Source organism: Pimephales promelas, chromosome 11 (assembly GCF_988280905.1).
Source record: "Pimephales promelas chromosome 11, fPimPro1.hap1.1, whole genome shotgun sequence".
NCBI classification, from domain to species: domain Eukaryota; kingdom Metazoa; phylum Chordata; class Actinopteri; order Cypriniformes; family Leuciscidae; genus Pimephales; species Pimephales promelas.
In genome coordinates, this window is record NC_142779.1 from 10,809,001 (window position 1) to 10,827,689 (window position 18,689).

General features: G+C 35.6%; 1 protein-coding gene and 1 long non-coding RNA gene across 4 annotated transcripts in view; one reads left to right on the top strand and one right to left on the bottom strand.

Moving 5' to 3' along the window:
- Nucleotides 1-18,689, top strand: part of atrnl1a (attractin like 1a) — a 207,578-nt gene that overhangs the window by 430 nt on the left and 188,459 nt on the right. Inside the window, exon 2 of one of the 3 annotated variants that reach the window (XM_089116951.1) lies at nt 4,668-4,922. The exons of 1 other annotated variant lie outside the window; for it this stretch is intronic. In XM_089116951.1, the coding sequence (XP_088973077.1) occupies nt 4,687-4,922 (236 nt within the window). In that variant the 5' untranslated portion in view covers nt 4,668-4,686. Of the gene's footprint in view, nt 1-4,203; nt 4,923-18,689 lie in introns of those variants that run through there. One more of the 3 variants, XM_039672737.2, reaches the window with a different exon arrangement.
- Nucleotides 2,756-3,633, bottom strand: LOC148977137 (uncharacterized). The gene is made up of 2 exons (XR_016145641.1): nt 3,082-3,633; nt 2,756-2,989 (listed from the first exon to the last, which is right to left on the bottom strand). It is a non-coding gene; the product is annotated as an uncharacterized LOC148977137 (long non-coding RNA).

Consider the following 18,689-nt stretch of genomic DNA (forward strand, 5'->3'; position numbering starts at 1 on the left):
ACTCACACTATTATCTATACTTCTTTAATATTTAAAAATATGTGAAAATAAAGTGCTTCTGAATAGTTTAATAAACAGCGAAGGTATCGACAAAATGTCCTGCAGAGAATGTTTCTGGATTAATGGATAGTCTGGCAGTTCACAGATCATATTGACAAAGCAGAACACTGTTTATTTCATTGTAGACTTTGGCCAAAGTGTGGATTGCGAGAGGTCATGCATGCAGAAGAGGAAATATATCAGGATAAATACCAAGGTAAAAGGCAAAAAGTACAATATATATTATATTATATTATATTATATTATATTATATTATATTATATTATATTATATTATATTATATTATATTATATTATATTATATTATATTATATTATATAATAATATATTAAAGGCCCTACAAGAAATGTGGCTTTTAGTCCACATCTGTTTGAACTTTGAGGCCATTTGTATTTTAGTGTGCTACTAAAACAAAAACAAAAAAAGGGGGGGGGGGGGGGGGGGGGTAAGTTAGGTAAATTAGTTCCATTTACCTGCAAGAGAGATGTTGTAGCTGGGAATGACGTCTCACCTGAGTTGACTGTGTTCCAGTAAACAAGTCAGAAAACTAAGATGGACTTGTCCAAGCAAGAAGTGGTATTTTGCAAAGATAATGCTGAAGAATTATGTTCACAGTTCGGATAGTATAATATGTGGACCACTGAGTTTATTGTGACAAAAACAATCAGAAATGCTAATAAACAACATATTACTAGTGTTTCACTATGGCTAATGCTCTGAAAAGCCATATTGGATTCTGAAGTTGTGGTTGTTTCACTTCCCCCTAGTTTCCCAGTCGCAAATGCACTTTTAGGTGGCGTTCCATTTAAAAGTTCCTACGGGGATTTCCCGCGTCTGAGAACAAATGGAGTGCACCATTACTATATTACTCTGGCCTCTTGTTTGCTTCTGACTAGCAAACGCAAGTAAAAAAATCTTTAAATTCTTCTGCTTAAAACAATCACAGGCCTTCAATAGCCTATGCAACTGAAAATGCCTCATGTACTTCAGGAGTAACACACAAAGGTCTAATTTCTTTCTTTTATATGTAGACAACATCCATATGTTACTAAAAGTAACAAATCCTCAAAGTACCAAATGTCAAAATAATCTTTGTAACCTGTGTCTATTTTAATTCTAGTCCCATGTGTGTTAAAAGTAGTTGAATGCCTCTACAGCATCTTCTGTATCTGACCACAAGAGGGCACTAGACTTTGTCTTTCCCATTTAGATGCACTGTTACCATACGTCAGCACTCAAAAATAGCTTTTTAAAATACAATTTTCCATAACAACAAACTAAGAGTTCTAAAAATTATAAATTAATATTGAGATTTTTGTTATGGTAGCCAAAGTAGGCTACCATTTACTACTTACTGCATAAGTAGTAAAATATGCACTTTAATCACTGTAACATGGGCTATTTTCTCCGTGGAAACCCATTTCTAAATAAATGATATTGTATCTTTGCATCATTTTAATCTCCTGCCATTCATAATGTATTGCAACACTAGACACATAAACAAACACTCTGCCTTTTCTTCTGTGTTGTTTTCAGAGCAATCTCCAGCTGCCTCTAATTTGTGCATCAGTCACATGATAAAGCTATGATGAAATAGTGGAAGCTGACCTGCTCGCTGTATTTCTGCTATTGGCCAATAGACGATTGTTTAGTTCTGGTGATGTTATGTATGTTTGTTTAATCTGGTTTACCATTTTCCAAATGTAGGTTTACTTATAATACAAAATAAATGAATTAATTATGAGAAAATAATAATAAATGTTATTTAATAAGTGCTCACAGTGTTACAGTGTAGCTGTAGCTGTACTGGAGTCAGGACAGATGGTCGGCTCTATTGCGTAATCTGTTTCTGCTATAAATCGTTTACAGAATGTGATATTGCGTGTTTATCCTCCTCGTCAGTGTTCCACAATCACTTTCATTGCAGGTGCTTAGGCTGATGTATTCACTATGACCTACTTCAAGTTATCCTCGAGGGAGATCTAAAACAGCGAAATAAACCAAAACCTTGGTCTCATGGGCCTTGTACTTTAAAATTAGACACATTTAATAATACTTAAGACTGACAAGCCATTTCAGGTTCTTTTTTTATTTACTTCTATATGAATATGTGCTTACTTATGCCAGGTTTGCTGTCATTTATTAATGTGTTTTTACACATGCTCATGACTTGCTTCTAAAATCAACATGAAAATCAGCTGCCTGAATGTCATAAAATCAGGCAAATGTCTGAAATCTGGCAATTCTTATTATAGCAACCTTTAAAATGTAGTTTTGCTTCCCATGCTGCAATCTACCTCAATTATGTCCCTTTCCAGTGTGGCAGCCAGGTTACATTAAGTGGTACAAATCTGGCTAATATCAAAGTCCCCCATGACTTTCTGTTTTACTTGGTTTCTATCAACAGAGCCAATCTAATTTTCCTGAAAGAGAAAGAGCAGTTCTCCAGAGTGAGATGATTTTATTTCTCTCCTGCTGTGAGTGTGCAGTTTATGGCTGTGGATGGCCCTCTGAGAATGTTGTTGACATCTTACCCAGATGATACATCTTTATTTGTCTTCGGCATACAGTCATTTTCTATTGTCCTATGTAATTGTCACAAATGATTCCCTGCACAATGCATTTAGATACAGTTCAGTTTCACCAGAGTAAAGGAATGATGGGGAAATCTTGATGTTCGTTTCACAGATAAACAATCCATAGATTAATGCTTTATTGACAATATTGTAAGTTGCGGTAGTCATTTATTTTGACGTATAAGTGAAGCTGCTTTTCAAACAAGAAAAAATGTAGGGCGGGACTTGATTTAATTTTTGTCCATCGGGAATTGATTGGATGGTTGTGGTTTGCTATTGCTCTGTGATCTCATGTGAGTGACAGGTCCCGCCTTCGAGCCAGTAAAGAGCCATCAGAGAAGAGAAGAGATGTCACTGCAAGAGGGAGAGGAAGTTATGCTGCATTCATTTCATAATTACTGTAAATAAAGCTCGGTCTGCACAGCACCGCTTCAAGTCGAACACACCTTAAATCTGCAGTGATCCGGTGGTACAGCCGTAGTCGTAGCTCTCTGAAAATTACATGTTGTTGGCTAATTACAAGTTCTACTGTAGCATATGAAGGACAAAATTCCTTCCAGCTCACCTTTATTTTGATTAAAGATTACGAGGACACATGAATTTAAAAAAATGTGCACGGATAAATAATTTAGGGTAAATACTATAGTATATTCTGGCTTAAAGAATAAGAATGGCCAGTTTTTGTATCATGGTGACTTCCAAGCTTAATTCATATATTCAAAAAAAAAAAAACCTAAAAAAAATGATAAAAGTACAACAAAATGAATAAAATTAAAATTAAAATAAACAAAAGCTAATATAAAATATATTAGCTAATATAAAATAAATAAGCAATATAATAGCTAGAGAACAAGAGAAAATTACTTTTCTTATGTTGAGATCATGAAAAAGTATTACATCTTTTGTCTTCGGCAGAAGAAAGAATGCACACATGTTCGGAATCACATGGGTGAGTACCTTGCTAAATGATGACAGAATTGTAATTTTTGGGTGGATTATTCCTTTATTTTATGACCTTGACAAAAAAAGGACATAGAACTTAAGTACCTTGCACAGACCACAACTTTTATGACCCGCATGAAGCGCGCAGTTCTACACTCTTAGAAGAAATGGTTCTCTTTAGAACCAGAAATGGTTCCATCCCCCGCTTCATATATGGAACTCCAAAATGGCTCTATATAGAACCATTTTTTTGGTACAAGGTTCTATTGGCCAATTATGGAACCCCAGGGTTCTATATAGAACCCAGAGGAACCCTTTTTTTAAGAGTGTATAGAAGCTTTTAGGGGTTCCAAATACGTAGCGCTGATAGAACCTTTTAGGGTTGGGTTCTATATAGAACCTTTTCTTCTAAGAGTGTAGACAAATTAATAGAGCGCTGTCACTTTAAATGTTAGACGAATAGGAGTTTCCCTATCCTACTATGATAAAGGACTGGCTCTTGAATATTAATTGAATCACGTGACCGATTGGGCGCGCCAGGAAGGTTACCAATCAACGCTAGCGCAATCTAATTAATATTCATAATCCAAACCTTCTCCGTAGTAAGATTCGTTATTTCGCTCTGAGCTCAACTGGAGCATCAGTAGGGAAGGGAACTGCACATTGTTTTGGATAGGACTTGAACTGTCATTCCCCCCGTGTGCATCACTGAGAGAAACAAAGGCGAAACGACAACAACAGCACGACTTATTGCTCGGAAACGCATGCTCGAATCATGCAGTTATTTTTGCGACCATGTTGAAACAGTTTACGAACATAACTGCACATCTGTATCTCATATGTCGCAATTTCTGGAACGATATAAATTATATGGTTTTGGCTTTATTTGGAATAACGCGCTGCGTACAACCTCGAAAGCTGACTGGAAAAAAGTTCCTTTACATATCGGTTACTAAATTCCTGCATGGTGGCAATGACAACAAACTACACATTGTAGCAAAACCATGAGGAGCGTTTCTGTGCTCTGTGAAGAATTTAGATTTAAAAATCTGAAGTCTAATGAAGACTGTAACCTCATCTCTATGCTTAGATCAGAGGAGAACGGGAGGATGGATTTTGGCAGAAGAATGTCTCCAGCCTTCTCCACGAAGTGTTTCCTATTTAGGACTGAGGAGCTCAGGACGTACCTTTTCACGTTTGTGATGTTTTACCTGTTAATATGTACTGAAGGATCATATTCTAAAACCTGTGATAACTGCATCTTTGGAAGATGTATCAATGGAACTTGCGTCTGTGACCAGGGATGGGCTGGAGATCAATGTCAACATTGCCAAGGGAAATTCAAGTGAGTAACGCTTTCCCCCCTGGGTAACAGGTTCATTGTTTGCAAACAACGTTTGCATGTGGCGTTACATTAAGTCGGATTATACGAGTGTGGAATCGGTAAAAACGTTTTCCCTCTTGATAAGTGTTTACTTTACTGTTATTATGAGCGCAAAGGCCAGAAATAAGCGTTTTCGTTTTTTTATCGACTTGCCTGTTGTTTTTGCATACAGCATATTCAGAAGGAATCCAAGATAGTCCAAGATAAAATGGATATAGGCTAACCATATAAAAAAGAGCTTTTAACGTTCATAGAACCTTTGCATTGCTCAAAATGTTCTTTATAGTGGAAAATGGGTATTTATGTTATTAAAATGTTCTAGACACTATGAAAAATAAAATGGTTATTTTAGGAGCTGCTCACTGAAATGTTCTTTGGGGAACCAAAACGGGTATTCTAGCATTTCTGCAAAAAAAAAAAAAAAAAAAAATTGTATTAGTCAGATACTGAGTCTAGAATTAATGAAAGGTTACAACAACAAGCCTAATGTGTTGTCAAGTCAGAAGACAGTGTAGATCATTAACTCTTCATCATGTCACATAACTCATAAGAAATGACACATTTGTATCTATAAAATCAGCCACAACATAACAGATGGTATAGGTATTGAGATTGTGGATTCCAGTCAGGTCTAAGTTGAAGTTTCCTTTTGCAGAAATGTATATTCGAGATTTCGAGAACTCTTTTGACCGAACCAGTGAACATTTCTTTTCACAATTTGCCAATACCAGATTGTTTGGCCAATTCTTCACATTACTTGTATAGCACGAAACCTTTACCTTATGTCCACAGTTGTTTCATTTGTGTTTATTTGACTTCTCCCAAGGAATTGAAATCAAATATAACTGAGAACTCAATAAAATCTCCTGATCTATGAATGAGCATCTCTGAGAATTGCATTCTCAGTGTTGTAAACTTAATGCACATTCAGTGGTTAAGTAGTCGAATTTAGAGGTATACTTACATCGGTGCTTGAAAATGGTTTCCTCGAGTTCCTTGTGCTCCTCTAGTAAGGGATAATGATATGGTCTGTTTGAACTGGCCCTGTGACTGCTCTCTTGGAAGAATTGGCCATGCTGATTATGTTCAATCAAATGTAAGTGACATGTTGTCTTTTGCTAATGTAAAGTCGTATTTCTGGCTGTAGAGGAAGTGTGAAAATACAGTAGACTCTTATGCGTTGTTTTCAGCAGTACTTCTCAAAATTTGGGTACTCTAATGCTGTCCTTTTATATCTTTGACAATCTCCACAATGTCTATTTCACTTCAAAAAGCCTTGTAATCTGCCATAGAAGTGCTTGTCATTCAGAGATTTAAGGAAAAGTTTACCAAAAATGTACTCACTCTCATATTGATCAAAACCCATTTGAATCTCTTTTTACTGTGGCGCACAAAAGGAGAAATTCTATAGCTTTGTACTACTAAAGAAGAATTTCATCATTTGTTACTTTGGGGGGTGCTTTCAAGCTTTTTTAAAAAAAAAAAAAAAAAAAAGACTCAAAGCCCCAATATTCTTCTTCTTTTTTATTTTTTAAGTTCCACAATAACTTTCAGTGCAGAAAGAGACCAAAATTCAACTCGTCTTTCAATGAAAGCTTTGCCAATGCATGTCATTGTGGATGATTATTACTTATGGGCAGACAGACATAGAAAAGTAGTTCTGGAATACTATAGTTAAATAGTAGATGATAGAAAAGAAAACCGTCACTATGAAAAGGAGGATATGGATTATGATTTGGATGGATTGAACAAGATTATTGTAGAGTTGCATCAGCGCACTGCAACTTTGGCCTCGATAATTGAGGAGTTGCTGTGTAGTACCTGACAGTTTTTATTCATAACTTGTTTCTAATATACCATAACAAACTTTGCACATTCGCTTTGATAAACATCTTTTTAGATGGCAATATCGCTCCCATATTTACATTTTGGTGTGATTCTCCTTGTGACTGCTTGGGTCTTTATCACACCGACAGAGAAAGAAAGAATGTGTTTTTCTGCAACCAGTGTATTTTGATATGGTTTGCGATTCCAAACTTAACTATGATTGACAGATAGATAAATGGATAAATGGATTGACAGACTGAGAAGGAAAGAATGTGTTAATCTGAAACCACATGGCCTTATTGTGGTTTATGAAAAGCGCTATAAAAATAAAAAAACTGACTTGGGAAAAATTGACTTAAACTTTACTTTCTGGAAATGTTGCAGGTTATTGCATGAAGATTGCATGCCTTAATGCTTGACATGAATTGTTTAGAAACATGTTATGCTGTCTCGCTGTAGTGGTTTGCTTTTAGAGTAGAAATGAACTATTCTCCAGTTATAATTTATTTACTTCATCCCTGACCATACTTGGTTGTCCTGAGGGAGTCAAAAATAGCTTTTCAGAAATTTTCTCCTGCTGATGGACTTTTGCTGTAATTCAACTACTGCTGTAGGCACTCTGCCAGTGGGAAATCATGTAATTGCCTTACTTAACACATCTTAAAAGAATAGAATTGGAAAAAGATGAAAAATGTGAATCTTAGACCTTCAGGAGTCATAGTTGATGGCAGAATTTTGTCTTGCAATTGAATTTCCTCTCATTTTAGACCACTAATATTGTTATGATTGAAAAATTTGTGTTAGTACTATCGAAAATGGATCAGGAAGCTGAATGCACAATGATAATCATGTTTCATATTTTCTTTGGTTGTTAAAGGGATGTTGTTGCAGTTATCATCAGGGTTCTGGTCATTTAGAATGAATTTTCACTTTTTTTTAATGCAGAATAAACGCAATAAAATGCTAAATGCACGTCTAGCGATCAATGTGTTGTTGGATCAGATACTAAATTAACTAAATAAAGCAAATATATAACTTACAATATGAAAGTCAGTTTCAAACCTTGTCTGGCAAATAGGGTAATTTTGATTACCATAATAAATATATAAGCTGTAAAGGATATTTTTGCTCGGTTTCACAGACAAGGCTCTGCCTAGTCCCAGTCCCAGACTAAAATGCATGTTTGAGCTGGGACATCTCAAAATATGCCATTGCTTATTATATTGCACACAGTATTTTTATTTTTTTTTAAATGCTAATTAAATTAAATAATTTATTAATAATGTCCATATATGTCCAGAAATTACCAGTTCTAAAATAATACACATGCAGTTAACATACATCATGTATTTATTTAGGTAGAAACAAAGTTGTGATCATAATGATCACAATATATAGAAAGTTTGGCAGTCGTGTATGTGGATGACATCTTGTACAGCAAATTGTGGATGCTGTACAATGGTGGTCGGTGAGGAGAAGAACCCCTGATATATGATTATAAATTGCTTTGTGTGTAGTAGTAGTAAATTGCAATAAATGCCTCATTTCATTTCATTACATTTAATTTCAAGGAAATAGAAAATAGTTAGCCTATAATTGCTGTTCATAACATTTCAAGCAACAGATATACATATGTTTCATCTGATATATCTGGAGAGTGGATATCCAATTCTACTAAAGGTGGGAGAGCATTTTCACATTTGGCTCCTAAACTCTGGAATAGCCTTCCTGATCATGTCCAGGGCTCAGACACACTCTCCCAGTTTAAATATAGATTATAGACACATCTCTTTAGCCAAGCATTCACATAATAGCCTTCATCTCATAACCTTGCATTTAACTAGAATGTCATGAAATGGCTTCAAGTTATGTTTCGCTAGCAACAACGTTTGTATTCCTAATAAATTATTTGATATTAAAGCAAGTATGTTCACAATTTAAACAAATAAACAAGCATACTTCAGCTTGTAACATCAACTTGATGGAACCTGGACACATCATCAGCGATGTTACCTTGGGTCACGGAGTGTTTCGGGTCTGACCAATTAATATTTTATTCATGTTCTGAAAGGATTATTATCAATGTTGAAAAGAGTTTTTGCTTCTTAACTTTTTTGTGGAAACAAAGAGATATTTCGAACATTTGTGGTATGAACTTCAAATGCACAGTACAAAAGACTGTGAGTCTGTGAGTATTAAGTAACAAAGATATTAAAAAGGGTATAAAAGTTTAACTATTGTAAACTTTAACTATTATACTACTAATTAACTATTGTTAATATATTCAAACTCGTTGAAAACTGATACTTAATTGTGTACATAGTAGTGACCCATACATAATAACTTTTTACCTCGTCATGGCTCTAATGCCACAAAATCCAACAGACCAGACTGATCTCATGAAGTAGCGTGTGTATGACACGCCAATTCGTATTTCCATTTTTGGCGTGCTATCAACACGCATAATCGCTTTTCAGCGTGCTTATGAGCGCCGTTGACTTAACGTTATTACTGTATATACGTATAAATATATGACTTTCCTCAACCCCGTACCTAAACCTTACCGTCACTGGGGTTAATGGCATTTATGACTGTTCCCTTACCATTCTAGGAAAAAAAAGATCGCTCCCCAGATGTAGATGTACATTTTGCTTCGTTTCGCGCGGACATTTGACGGCGTGTACAGACACGCGGAATCACTCGGACGTTAATGGCGTATACATACATGTGGATACACGCGGATAGCTCAAAATGCGTAGAGATAACACGCCACTTGACTCGAAAGTGACGTGTCTGTTTACGCAAAAGTCATGATGTCATGTTGCACAGACAGTTTTGGCAGTTATTACACACCATTGAACTAAGCGTGGGTTGACTACACTTTAAAGCACAAATGTAACATTACTCAACCCCTGGAAGCATGACGTGTATGTCTGACGTGTTCAGCAATAAATAAATAAATAAATAAATGACAAAGCAAACAACCCTTAAACTTACTCTTACTTATTTTTCTCCACTTAAACACACAAAATCGTCCCAAAAAATGCGTTTTCCAGGGGATCTGTGTTAACTCAAACACATTTATATGAAGTTATATGGAGCCACTAAACGCTTCCCAAACTGTAAGACTGCCATTGAGGATAAGGGATAAGTCCCTAAAGACATCAGACCTGGCCTCTTAGCCTTGCTCATCTGGCCCTGCTGGGAGGAATCGGACACAGTTTGTGTAAACTAGAGCTCATGTATACTGATGCCGCTCTGCAGTCAGCCAAGAGCAGACCCAGAGTTCAACTCAAATAATCAAAGCGCGCTGTGGCGTCCAGAGCACCACACCCTGAACAGAGCTTTCAGAATCATGCCTGCGAGGTGATATCATAGAGTCGAGGACAATCCCACGGGGATCCTGACTGACTGACTGACATGCTCTCTGTGTCAGACTGCGGTCATTTCACCATGAGAGGAAAAAGGAAAGAGACAAACAGATACTGGCTGCACACAGATGCAGTTGTTGGAGTATGAAGAGAAAACAGTGAGAAAGCGAAAAAAGACAAAACACAAGGCCAAAGTGCCAAGATAAAAAAAGATAACAAGTGAACAGGGCTGAAAATTAGTAGCTTATAAAAGCCAAAAAGTCGAGACAAAAAGAAAAAATAATAGGTGAACAGGGTATATAAAAAATATATAAATATATATATATCTATATATATATCTGTAGACAGACAGATAGATACACAGATAGGAGACATACAGACAGACTGAAGTTATCATTGCAATACTCTGATACTTAATCCTATATTGCCAGCAAAATCATTGTGAATACAGTTTATTCCATATGTTCCTTAGCCATATGCTATGCATTAATTGAAATATGAAGGTTAAAGCTGAGGAAAAGTGCAAGATCAAAAAAAAAATCAAAAGACAGCAAGTGAAAAAAAGTGGATAAGGAGGGATAATTAAATGCAGAGTTCACATGCAGGTTTTGTGTTGAACTTCCCATGAACCATTCTTCTCTACCCTCTTGAAATATCACCCCTACAGTGAATGTGAAAAAGAGAGTCTGAGGAGAGAAGATGAGAGCGGCAGAAAGAGGACTAGGGAGGATGTATTCTAGCATAGACGATCAAAACAAGCTCAGCAGGAGCACTGGAAAACACACCAGAGACTTATATAGCAAACACAGTACAGGTCAGAAGCCTTCAGAAGTGACCTCACCCTGAATGCAGCACTAGAATGGGATGGAGGAGGATTAAGAGCTATTATTTAAACATGAGAATTGAATATAAGACCCTTTCTGGCACACAGTTTTGTATTATTGGATTCACTGATAAATGTCGGTAACTAGTAGGTGCTTCAAAAATTGTCTATGCCATCCATTTGCTGCCAGAGAGGCTGCCGACTGTGTAAAAGACTAAATATTATGATTTTCTTGACAATATACAATAATTATTCCAGTCAACTATTTGTCTTTACTTGTTTGCCTAATAAACAACACCTAAACATTCGTAGCAAACTGTAGTTTAAAATGAAATATCACATGTATGCAAAGTTGATAAACTGGTACACTTCAATAAGGTTTGTTAGTTGAGTGAACAATACTTCTACAGCATTTATTCATCTTAGTTGATATTAATTTCAACATTTACTAATACATTATTAAAATCAAAGGTAGTATTTATTAACATTAGTTAATGCACTCTGAACTAACATGAATAAACAATGAACAGCTTTATTTTTATTAGCTAACATGAAGATTGATCGATATTGTAACACGTATTGCTCTTAGTTCATAGTTAATATTTTACTAATGTAAGGTGTTACCGATTACTTTTTGTCAATTTATCTCGCCGATATTGTTAAAATTATTGTTGCTGCTGCAGTTATTAAGATGAAATTTAACAAACGCCGAAGTAAGACATTAAATATCAGTCCTGCTTATTGGTTACAAGACATTGATGAGCATACAAATAATCGGTATCAGTATCAGTTTAAAAAAAAATCAAGATAAAAAAAACCGTAAGGTAAATTTAGTGAATTAACTGAACTATAATTCTCAATCAAATTCTGAATGGTGCACAAATGTCTTTCAAAAGGCACATTTTATATTATGTGGTTGCACACAGAAATATAACTGCACAAACCTGACTCTATAAACATTCAAATGCACAAAGGTACAAGCGTGTACTATACCTGATTAAAGAAAGATAGAGCAGAGGTTACAGACAGAGACCTCAAACAGCCGATAGATACAAAATAGAAACAGAAACATTTGACATAGTGAGCCCAACTGAAAGACTGGGAAATATCAAAGAATCAACAGTGATTGACCTATGGAGATACAAGACAGACAGCAGAGCAGATGCAGGAACAGTCTTTAGACAGTCTGCAGTCAAAACACAAAACAGTATATGGCATACTGCTCTAGACTCAAGAAAAAGAGGATACGAGTGGTCAGTGATTGATTGCTATTATTAATCTATAAATGTTTATAGATTAATATTTATAGATTAAAGATTTATCTTTCAATGTTTTATTCAAACATTTCCTCATAAAAACAAAAAGAAATGAAAAAAATTGAGTGCCAAGAATTAAAAGCCATTCATCAGTAATACAAATGTCCATGATGGCTGCATTCATAGTCACTGTTTGGGATTGACAGCACTTGTATCACATATGATTTTATTAGAATTCATTCAAAAATATTTTACTAAACATAAAATAAGAATAGGGGCTGTCAGGATTGTGTAAGGTCTATTAATCTACAAATAATCTCCATAATCTACAAATACCATCCAATTAGTCTAGTATCACTATTTATTGTGAAACACTATTTTATTTTATTTCATTAAATATATACATAAATGTAAGTAAAAATAAAGCACATTAGCATACAAAAAGTAGCCCAGTCAAACACCACACACACTGCCAAAAACTGTAAAGTGTGTATGGGATAAAGTTTAAGGTGGGGCAGCTGGAGAATGTCCATTTCGGGATTTTTTTCCATTTCAGATGGATTAGTTTATCCTGTAATGGACAGATGGTCATATAAACAACATGCACTCTGAGAGATCAGCAGAAGGACACTGTCACTAAAGGACAGTTTCACATGAAAGAACTGGGAGTGACTTTGCAATGCTTCAACTAACATCATCCTCTCAAAACACTGCATATCCATTCACACAAAACCCTAAAATACATCAAAGGTCATAAACAGGGCTAGGAATACTTGCAGAAAGAGACAACATAACTACAGACAACTAATCCATTAGGTGGTTGTCCTGCATCCTCAATAAACAAGCTACAGTTAGTCCAAAATGCAGCTGCAAGAGTTATTACCAGGTGAAGAAAATATGAGTTCTGAATCGATTACAAAGTATTGCTACTGACCTATAAGGCCCTTAATGGTTCAGCTCCTGTGTATTTAATTAATCTACAATCCAACATGCTCTTTAAGGTAACAAAATTCTTGGTGTTTTTAAAGAGGAAGCACATCTCCTTAGCCTTACCTTGGTCACCCTCCTCCGCCTATGGGTAACATTGTCCCTGTACATCTGCTATTGTATTCGTTTTGGGTTTGAAACAAAATGATGGCAAGTAAATGATGACAGAATTTTAATTTTGGGTGAACTATGCCTTTAACTAACACTTGACTAGTTCTCTTTTATCATTTAGCAATGTCCTGGCCACATTGATCACACAGTAAATCTCACATGCTGCCAACAGAATCCTCATGAAGCAGTTTTTAATCCTGAGGTGTAATCCAACACAGTACTATCACAGTGGCAGTTACTCTCATTAGGGAGATGGAACAGCAGACTTCAGCACTAATCGCTGTGATCTGTGTTTGTGATCCAATGCCCAACCATGCTCTGTTTTATAATGCCACAGTGTCTGTCCTGTGTGATCCTGTGGGTTGAGTTACTCATGACTGTTGTTGTCTGAAGATGACATCAGTGGCAGAGCAAAGAGCATAAATAACCGTTGCTTTGCAAACATTTCGACATCACTCTCTTGGGTTTGGTGATGTTCTGCACACTTTGGAGCATCAAGCTCTGTTTTAGCTCTTAATATATACTTGGGGTCTGTTCACCACAAAGGGCTTCACAGGAAAACAGTAAATGTTCATTTACACTTAGACATAGTCTCACTCTAAACCCCTTTCAAAGACCTCACCCACTAATTACCACTTTTACAGTCTCTCTGTGTCCGCATCAGAACACTTCAACTCCAGTCTGGGTTTTAATTACGAGTTGGGTAATTTTGGATGATTTTAACAGCCTAAAGATCAACCCCTGTCTGTTGGTTTGGTTTGGACTTAAATAGCTCAGACCTACTATAAAGTCTAAAGACCTACTAAAGTCTAAATAAATATTGTTTTAAAATCAGTTTGTTGACTTTATCACTGAACTATATTGGATGTGTAAGGGCACGTTTACACGGCAACGATGTGTTAAAAACTGTAAAAAAAAGTCCTTAAAAAAAAAATGCTGTATTATGCATGCCAGGCCAGTAGTTGGCAATGTCACTTTGTAAAGAAACACTATGCTCCTATAGACTGAACACTTAATACACACGTTTTCACAAATTCACCTTTTTGTAGCTTTTTTGTAGCTTTTTTAAAAACTTACACTTTGAAACGTGTTTTCAAAAGTTTGCATATTCAGGCCCCAAAACACCAATGCCATGTAAATGAACAGGCAAAACATAGCTATTTTTCTCTCAAACCCATTTTTAGTTGAAACCAGTGTCTTGTAAATGGTCTCTTTTGAAACCAAATAAAAGACACATTTTTCTCTGAGAATTAAGGTGTAAAATACCTCCTGTTTTTGCTTGACTTTGGATAACCGAAAAAAACTAAAAAAAAAGAAACGACCCATTTTCAGGATACTGTATTTTAAATCTAATGTTGTAAAATTAAAATGTTTATCTGAATGTACTCAGAGATGCTGAGTAAATTCATAACTTTTTATGTGTATGCACAACAATTCTATATCATATATGCTTTATTTTGACATAGACTACAGTAAGTTTTTCATTAAGAAATATTTATTTGAAAGAAATTAATAATCTTGTTCAGCTAGGATGCAATAAATAAAAATAAAAGTTTCAAAAGTGACAGTAAAGACAACAATGTTACAAAATATTTCTATTTCAAATAAATTTAAAATAAGAGTGATGGCTGCTGAAAATCAAAGGAAAAAAATATATATTCAAAGATGTTAAAATAGAAAATGTATTTTAAATTGTAAAAAATATTTTACCCAATATTACAATTTTACTGTATTTTTGTATTATAAATGTAGCCTTGGTGAGCTATGGCAAGAGACTTACAAATCTTGACAACACGTTGCTCTATAGCACATGACATTCCATAAGAGTCACATCCCATCTGAATCAGTACATGAAATTGTAGATGTCCCAATAATAACTGCTACTCAAACTTATTACAAAAACTACTGCTAAAACTAATCCCATCTGAACAGTAGAAAGTGTCATGTGAGGGTGTAACCTGTGGGAATGTTTCAGGTTTATCCTGCCCTGTTGAAAGGAAATCCATTCTGTCTCTGAAGTGGTTTGATGGGATAAATTTGGATTAGCCTTGTGCTGAGGAGGCAATGATTTTCAGTCGTTGATTCAGGCTAAGACTCTGCTCTGCTGTCAGCACGACTTTATATTGATATCATCTGAACAGGCTATGCTGGTTCAAAGCATCACGTAACAGGTGCTCTGCTCTGAGTAATCTGTGTTTGTGAGTGCTGGCATGTCCACTGAGACCCTTGTGGACTCAGTTTCTATGTGTTTAACTGTCCTTAATACAGATAACATTACAATGCACACTGCTCTCTTGTTTTCCCAAGCCTCAGGGAGTGGTTGTTTCACTATTATAGCAGTGTTTTTTGGCTGTTGGAAACTGCTTTTCCCAGCAAAAGATCAAATAATGGAACCCCAGTCGCTGGGAAATGAACTCAAAGCAAATGTAAGTGTTGTAAAATCGTCAGATTACCTTTAAGTGGAGTGGACCACATCTATTATTCTTATATTAAATGCCTTTCCATTTTGTTTCCCATTGCTATGAACACATCAGCACTAAAATGCTCTTTAAAACGTATCTTTTGCTGTAAATTACCTTTGAACCAGTGCTTCTTAACCTTTTTGACTTAAAGGCCCCACTTTGTCCAAGGCAATATTGAAAGGTCCTTATATAGCTGATAAAGTAAACAAATAAACATTTTGTTTGTTGTTGTATATCTCTATTTTAGTGTTTTTTTATAGCATTTTAATTAAGATTATGATAGTATAACTAAATTTAAATATAACAATATTGCTGGTGGGCCCTGATTTAAACAGCTGCACATAATTGTTTCTGTAATCTGTCTGTAATTCCTTCTTCTGTTCAGGTGGAGAGAAGCTCTTTAGTTTCAGAGTGTCTTGTATGAAGGTTTTCAGTACTGGCTTACAGCGAAACATTGTAGAGTAATTACGTCAGCTTCTTCAGAACATGTGACTCAAACTCTGTGACGGTAGACTTCTTCTATCCTTATACAGTATGTGGTTAAAGTGTTAATCTTATAGCTTCGTTCATAGCATCAATACAAGGCTTTTCTGACCATGTTTCAACATCTTAATGGCATAGTTCATTCAAAAATGAAAATTTTGCCATCACTTTTAAACCAAAAGTGAGTTCTTTGAAGCCTAAATATACAGTGATGTCAAATGATGATGTCAAATGCACTGCTGCTTTAAAAGACCCCTAAAACAACTCTCTAGGTTTCTGAAGGATGAACTATTTCACGGTTTGGTCTGTCTATATATTTAAAGGCGTGTTCACTGTTCAGTCATGAGACCCTCACACTCAGATCTTTAACGCCCAGCGCTGAGGGATTGTAGACGAGCAGTGAAGGACCATTTAAGGCTTGGCCATTGTGGGGTTCTATTAACTTTCTCTTGACCTTATTGTGGTCAATGTAAAAGGTAGTGGGGATTTCATCCCAGGCTCTATAGATGAATGGATGGATGGTGGGAAACTGATGAGCCGTGACTATATGTCAGAAACCTAATATCAATCTCTGCCCTTGCTGACCCCATTGTCTCTAAGCATAAGTGATTTTTCATTTTTAATGAAGGGCAGTGCCAGTAGGTCAAGGTTATTTATAAAAAACGACCAGTTCTTTCATTGTTAGGTCTCCATAGTCATAGTGGATTAGTGCGCATATGCAGTGGATATAAACTCTATACAATAACACAGGCTATATTTAATCTTGCAAGGGTGATGTGTTTTGACTGGAACTGACATTGATGACGACAGACAGTTTTGTAGTGTGAAAAGAACAGAAATCCAGTATGATGTGGGTGACACAACCTGCTAAATATCTTTCTGTAGGGTTGTTTGATTCCAGGTTTTTTTGAAGTCTGTTACAGTTGTTTCTGTGACAGCTCCAGCCGATATATTGTGCACTCACTCAACTGCAATGCACTATAGGGTTTAGTGAATGAGTGAACAGGGTAGGGTTCCACCAGTCAGTTGCATCATTTGTTCGTAAGGCAGAACGCAGTTAGCAGTCTCATAATATGACGTTTAGTTTTGATGCTCCTATAGCAGCCTTCAAAATCGTGAGCAGACATTGTTTAAATGCTATGAATTTCAGTTTATACTTCATTCTAACTTCTTTTACCTCACTTAACTAACAGTAAAAATACGTTTTCATTAATTACACTTAATCATGAATAACATAAGTATTTTATATGTAACTTTTATTCAAAACTGTATTTGAAACCAATTAAGAAGGATAAATAAGTAATGATACAAAAAAAAAAAACACAAGAAAATAACATTTACTGACTATGACTGATTTTATGTGAAATGCACAACATAAAACCACAATGGACCGATGCACATAGCGGCGCGCGACCTCAAGTTCATGTTGATGAGCAGTTAACAAAGTAATCTATTCACATAATGTTCTTTCTTTTAAAATGGAAGCGAGTTTAAATGTCAGCATTATCCTATGTCTAAAGAATTTAAATCAGTCAGGTAAAAAAGAGCTTATTGTTGCAGTTCAGTCTGCCTGCTATTTTAATCCAACCGTTTCTCCTGATTGGAGGCTGCTGTAAATATTTAGTTTATACATAGAGTATGGTTCAAATAAGTTTAATGGTGCAATGCAAACATATTTAGCAGTGCGTAAGTTGTAACTTAGAGCCCATTTATGTCAAACTAGGCTAGGTTGTAATTTACGCACAGCTGGTGCAACTACAAGTCTAGGGCTATTCGGAGTTGAGGAATCAAATTTTGGAGTCAACTACCTATCACTATTTATCTGGAGTCTGCAGTGCATTGGCACTTATCTTAGATCGTGTCTTTTATCATCACTCACATGAACAAGAACTGATTGACCTCTGTTTTTGTTTTTTGTCATAAATCTTTTTCCCCGCCAGCCCCCAGAATATTTTGTTGTAGGAATATCTGCACATGCAATATATCAATATATCAGAAAGAACAGTGAGAACTTTACTCTTTCAGAAGTTGTCTAATAGTGGCCCATATATAACAGTGAAAACATGGAAAGCCTGAAAATTTCGTCAATGGTAGGAAAGTGTTGTTTCATAAATGATGGAAAATGCGTGAAAAAATGTGGTCCCATCTAAATCAAATTAAAATGAACTTGAAATAACTTGATCTGTCAGTAAGCTGTGCTAAGATACACAGCTTGGTTAAATAAAAGCTGTGTAAACTCCAATTGCACAGTAATCTGTATAATCTGCAACCTTCAGGACTTCTGCGTTGTTTATGGTACAGCAAGTAGGGACCAATATAAATAGGCAAATTAATTATTCTGTTATTGTATAATCTGTTATTTGGACTGCAACAACCCAAGCCCGGAGAAAACGCCTCTCTCCTTAACT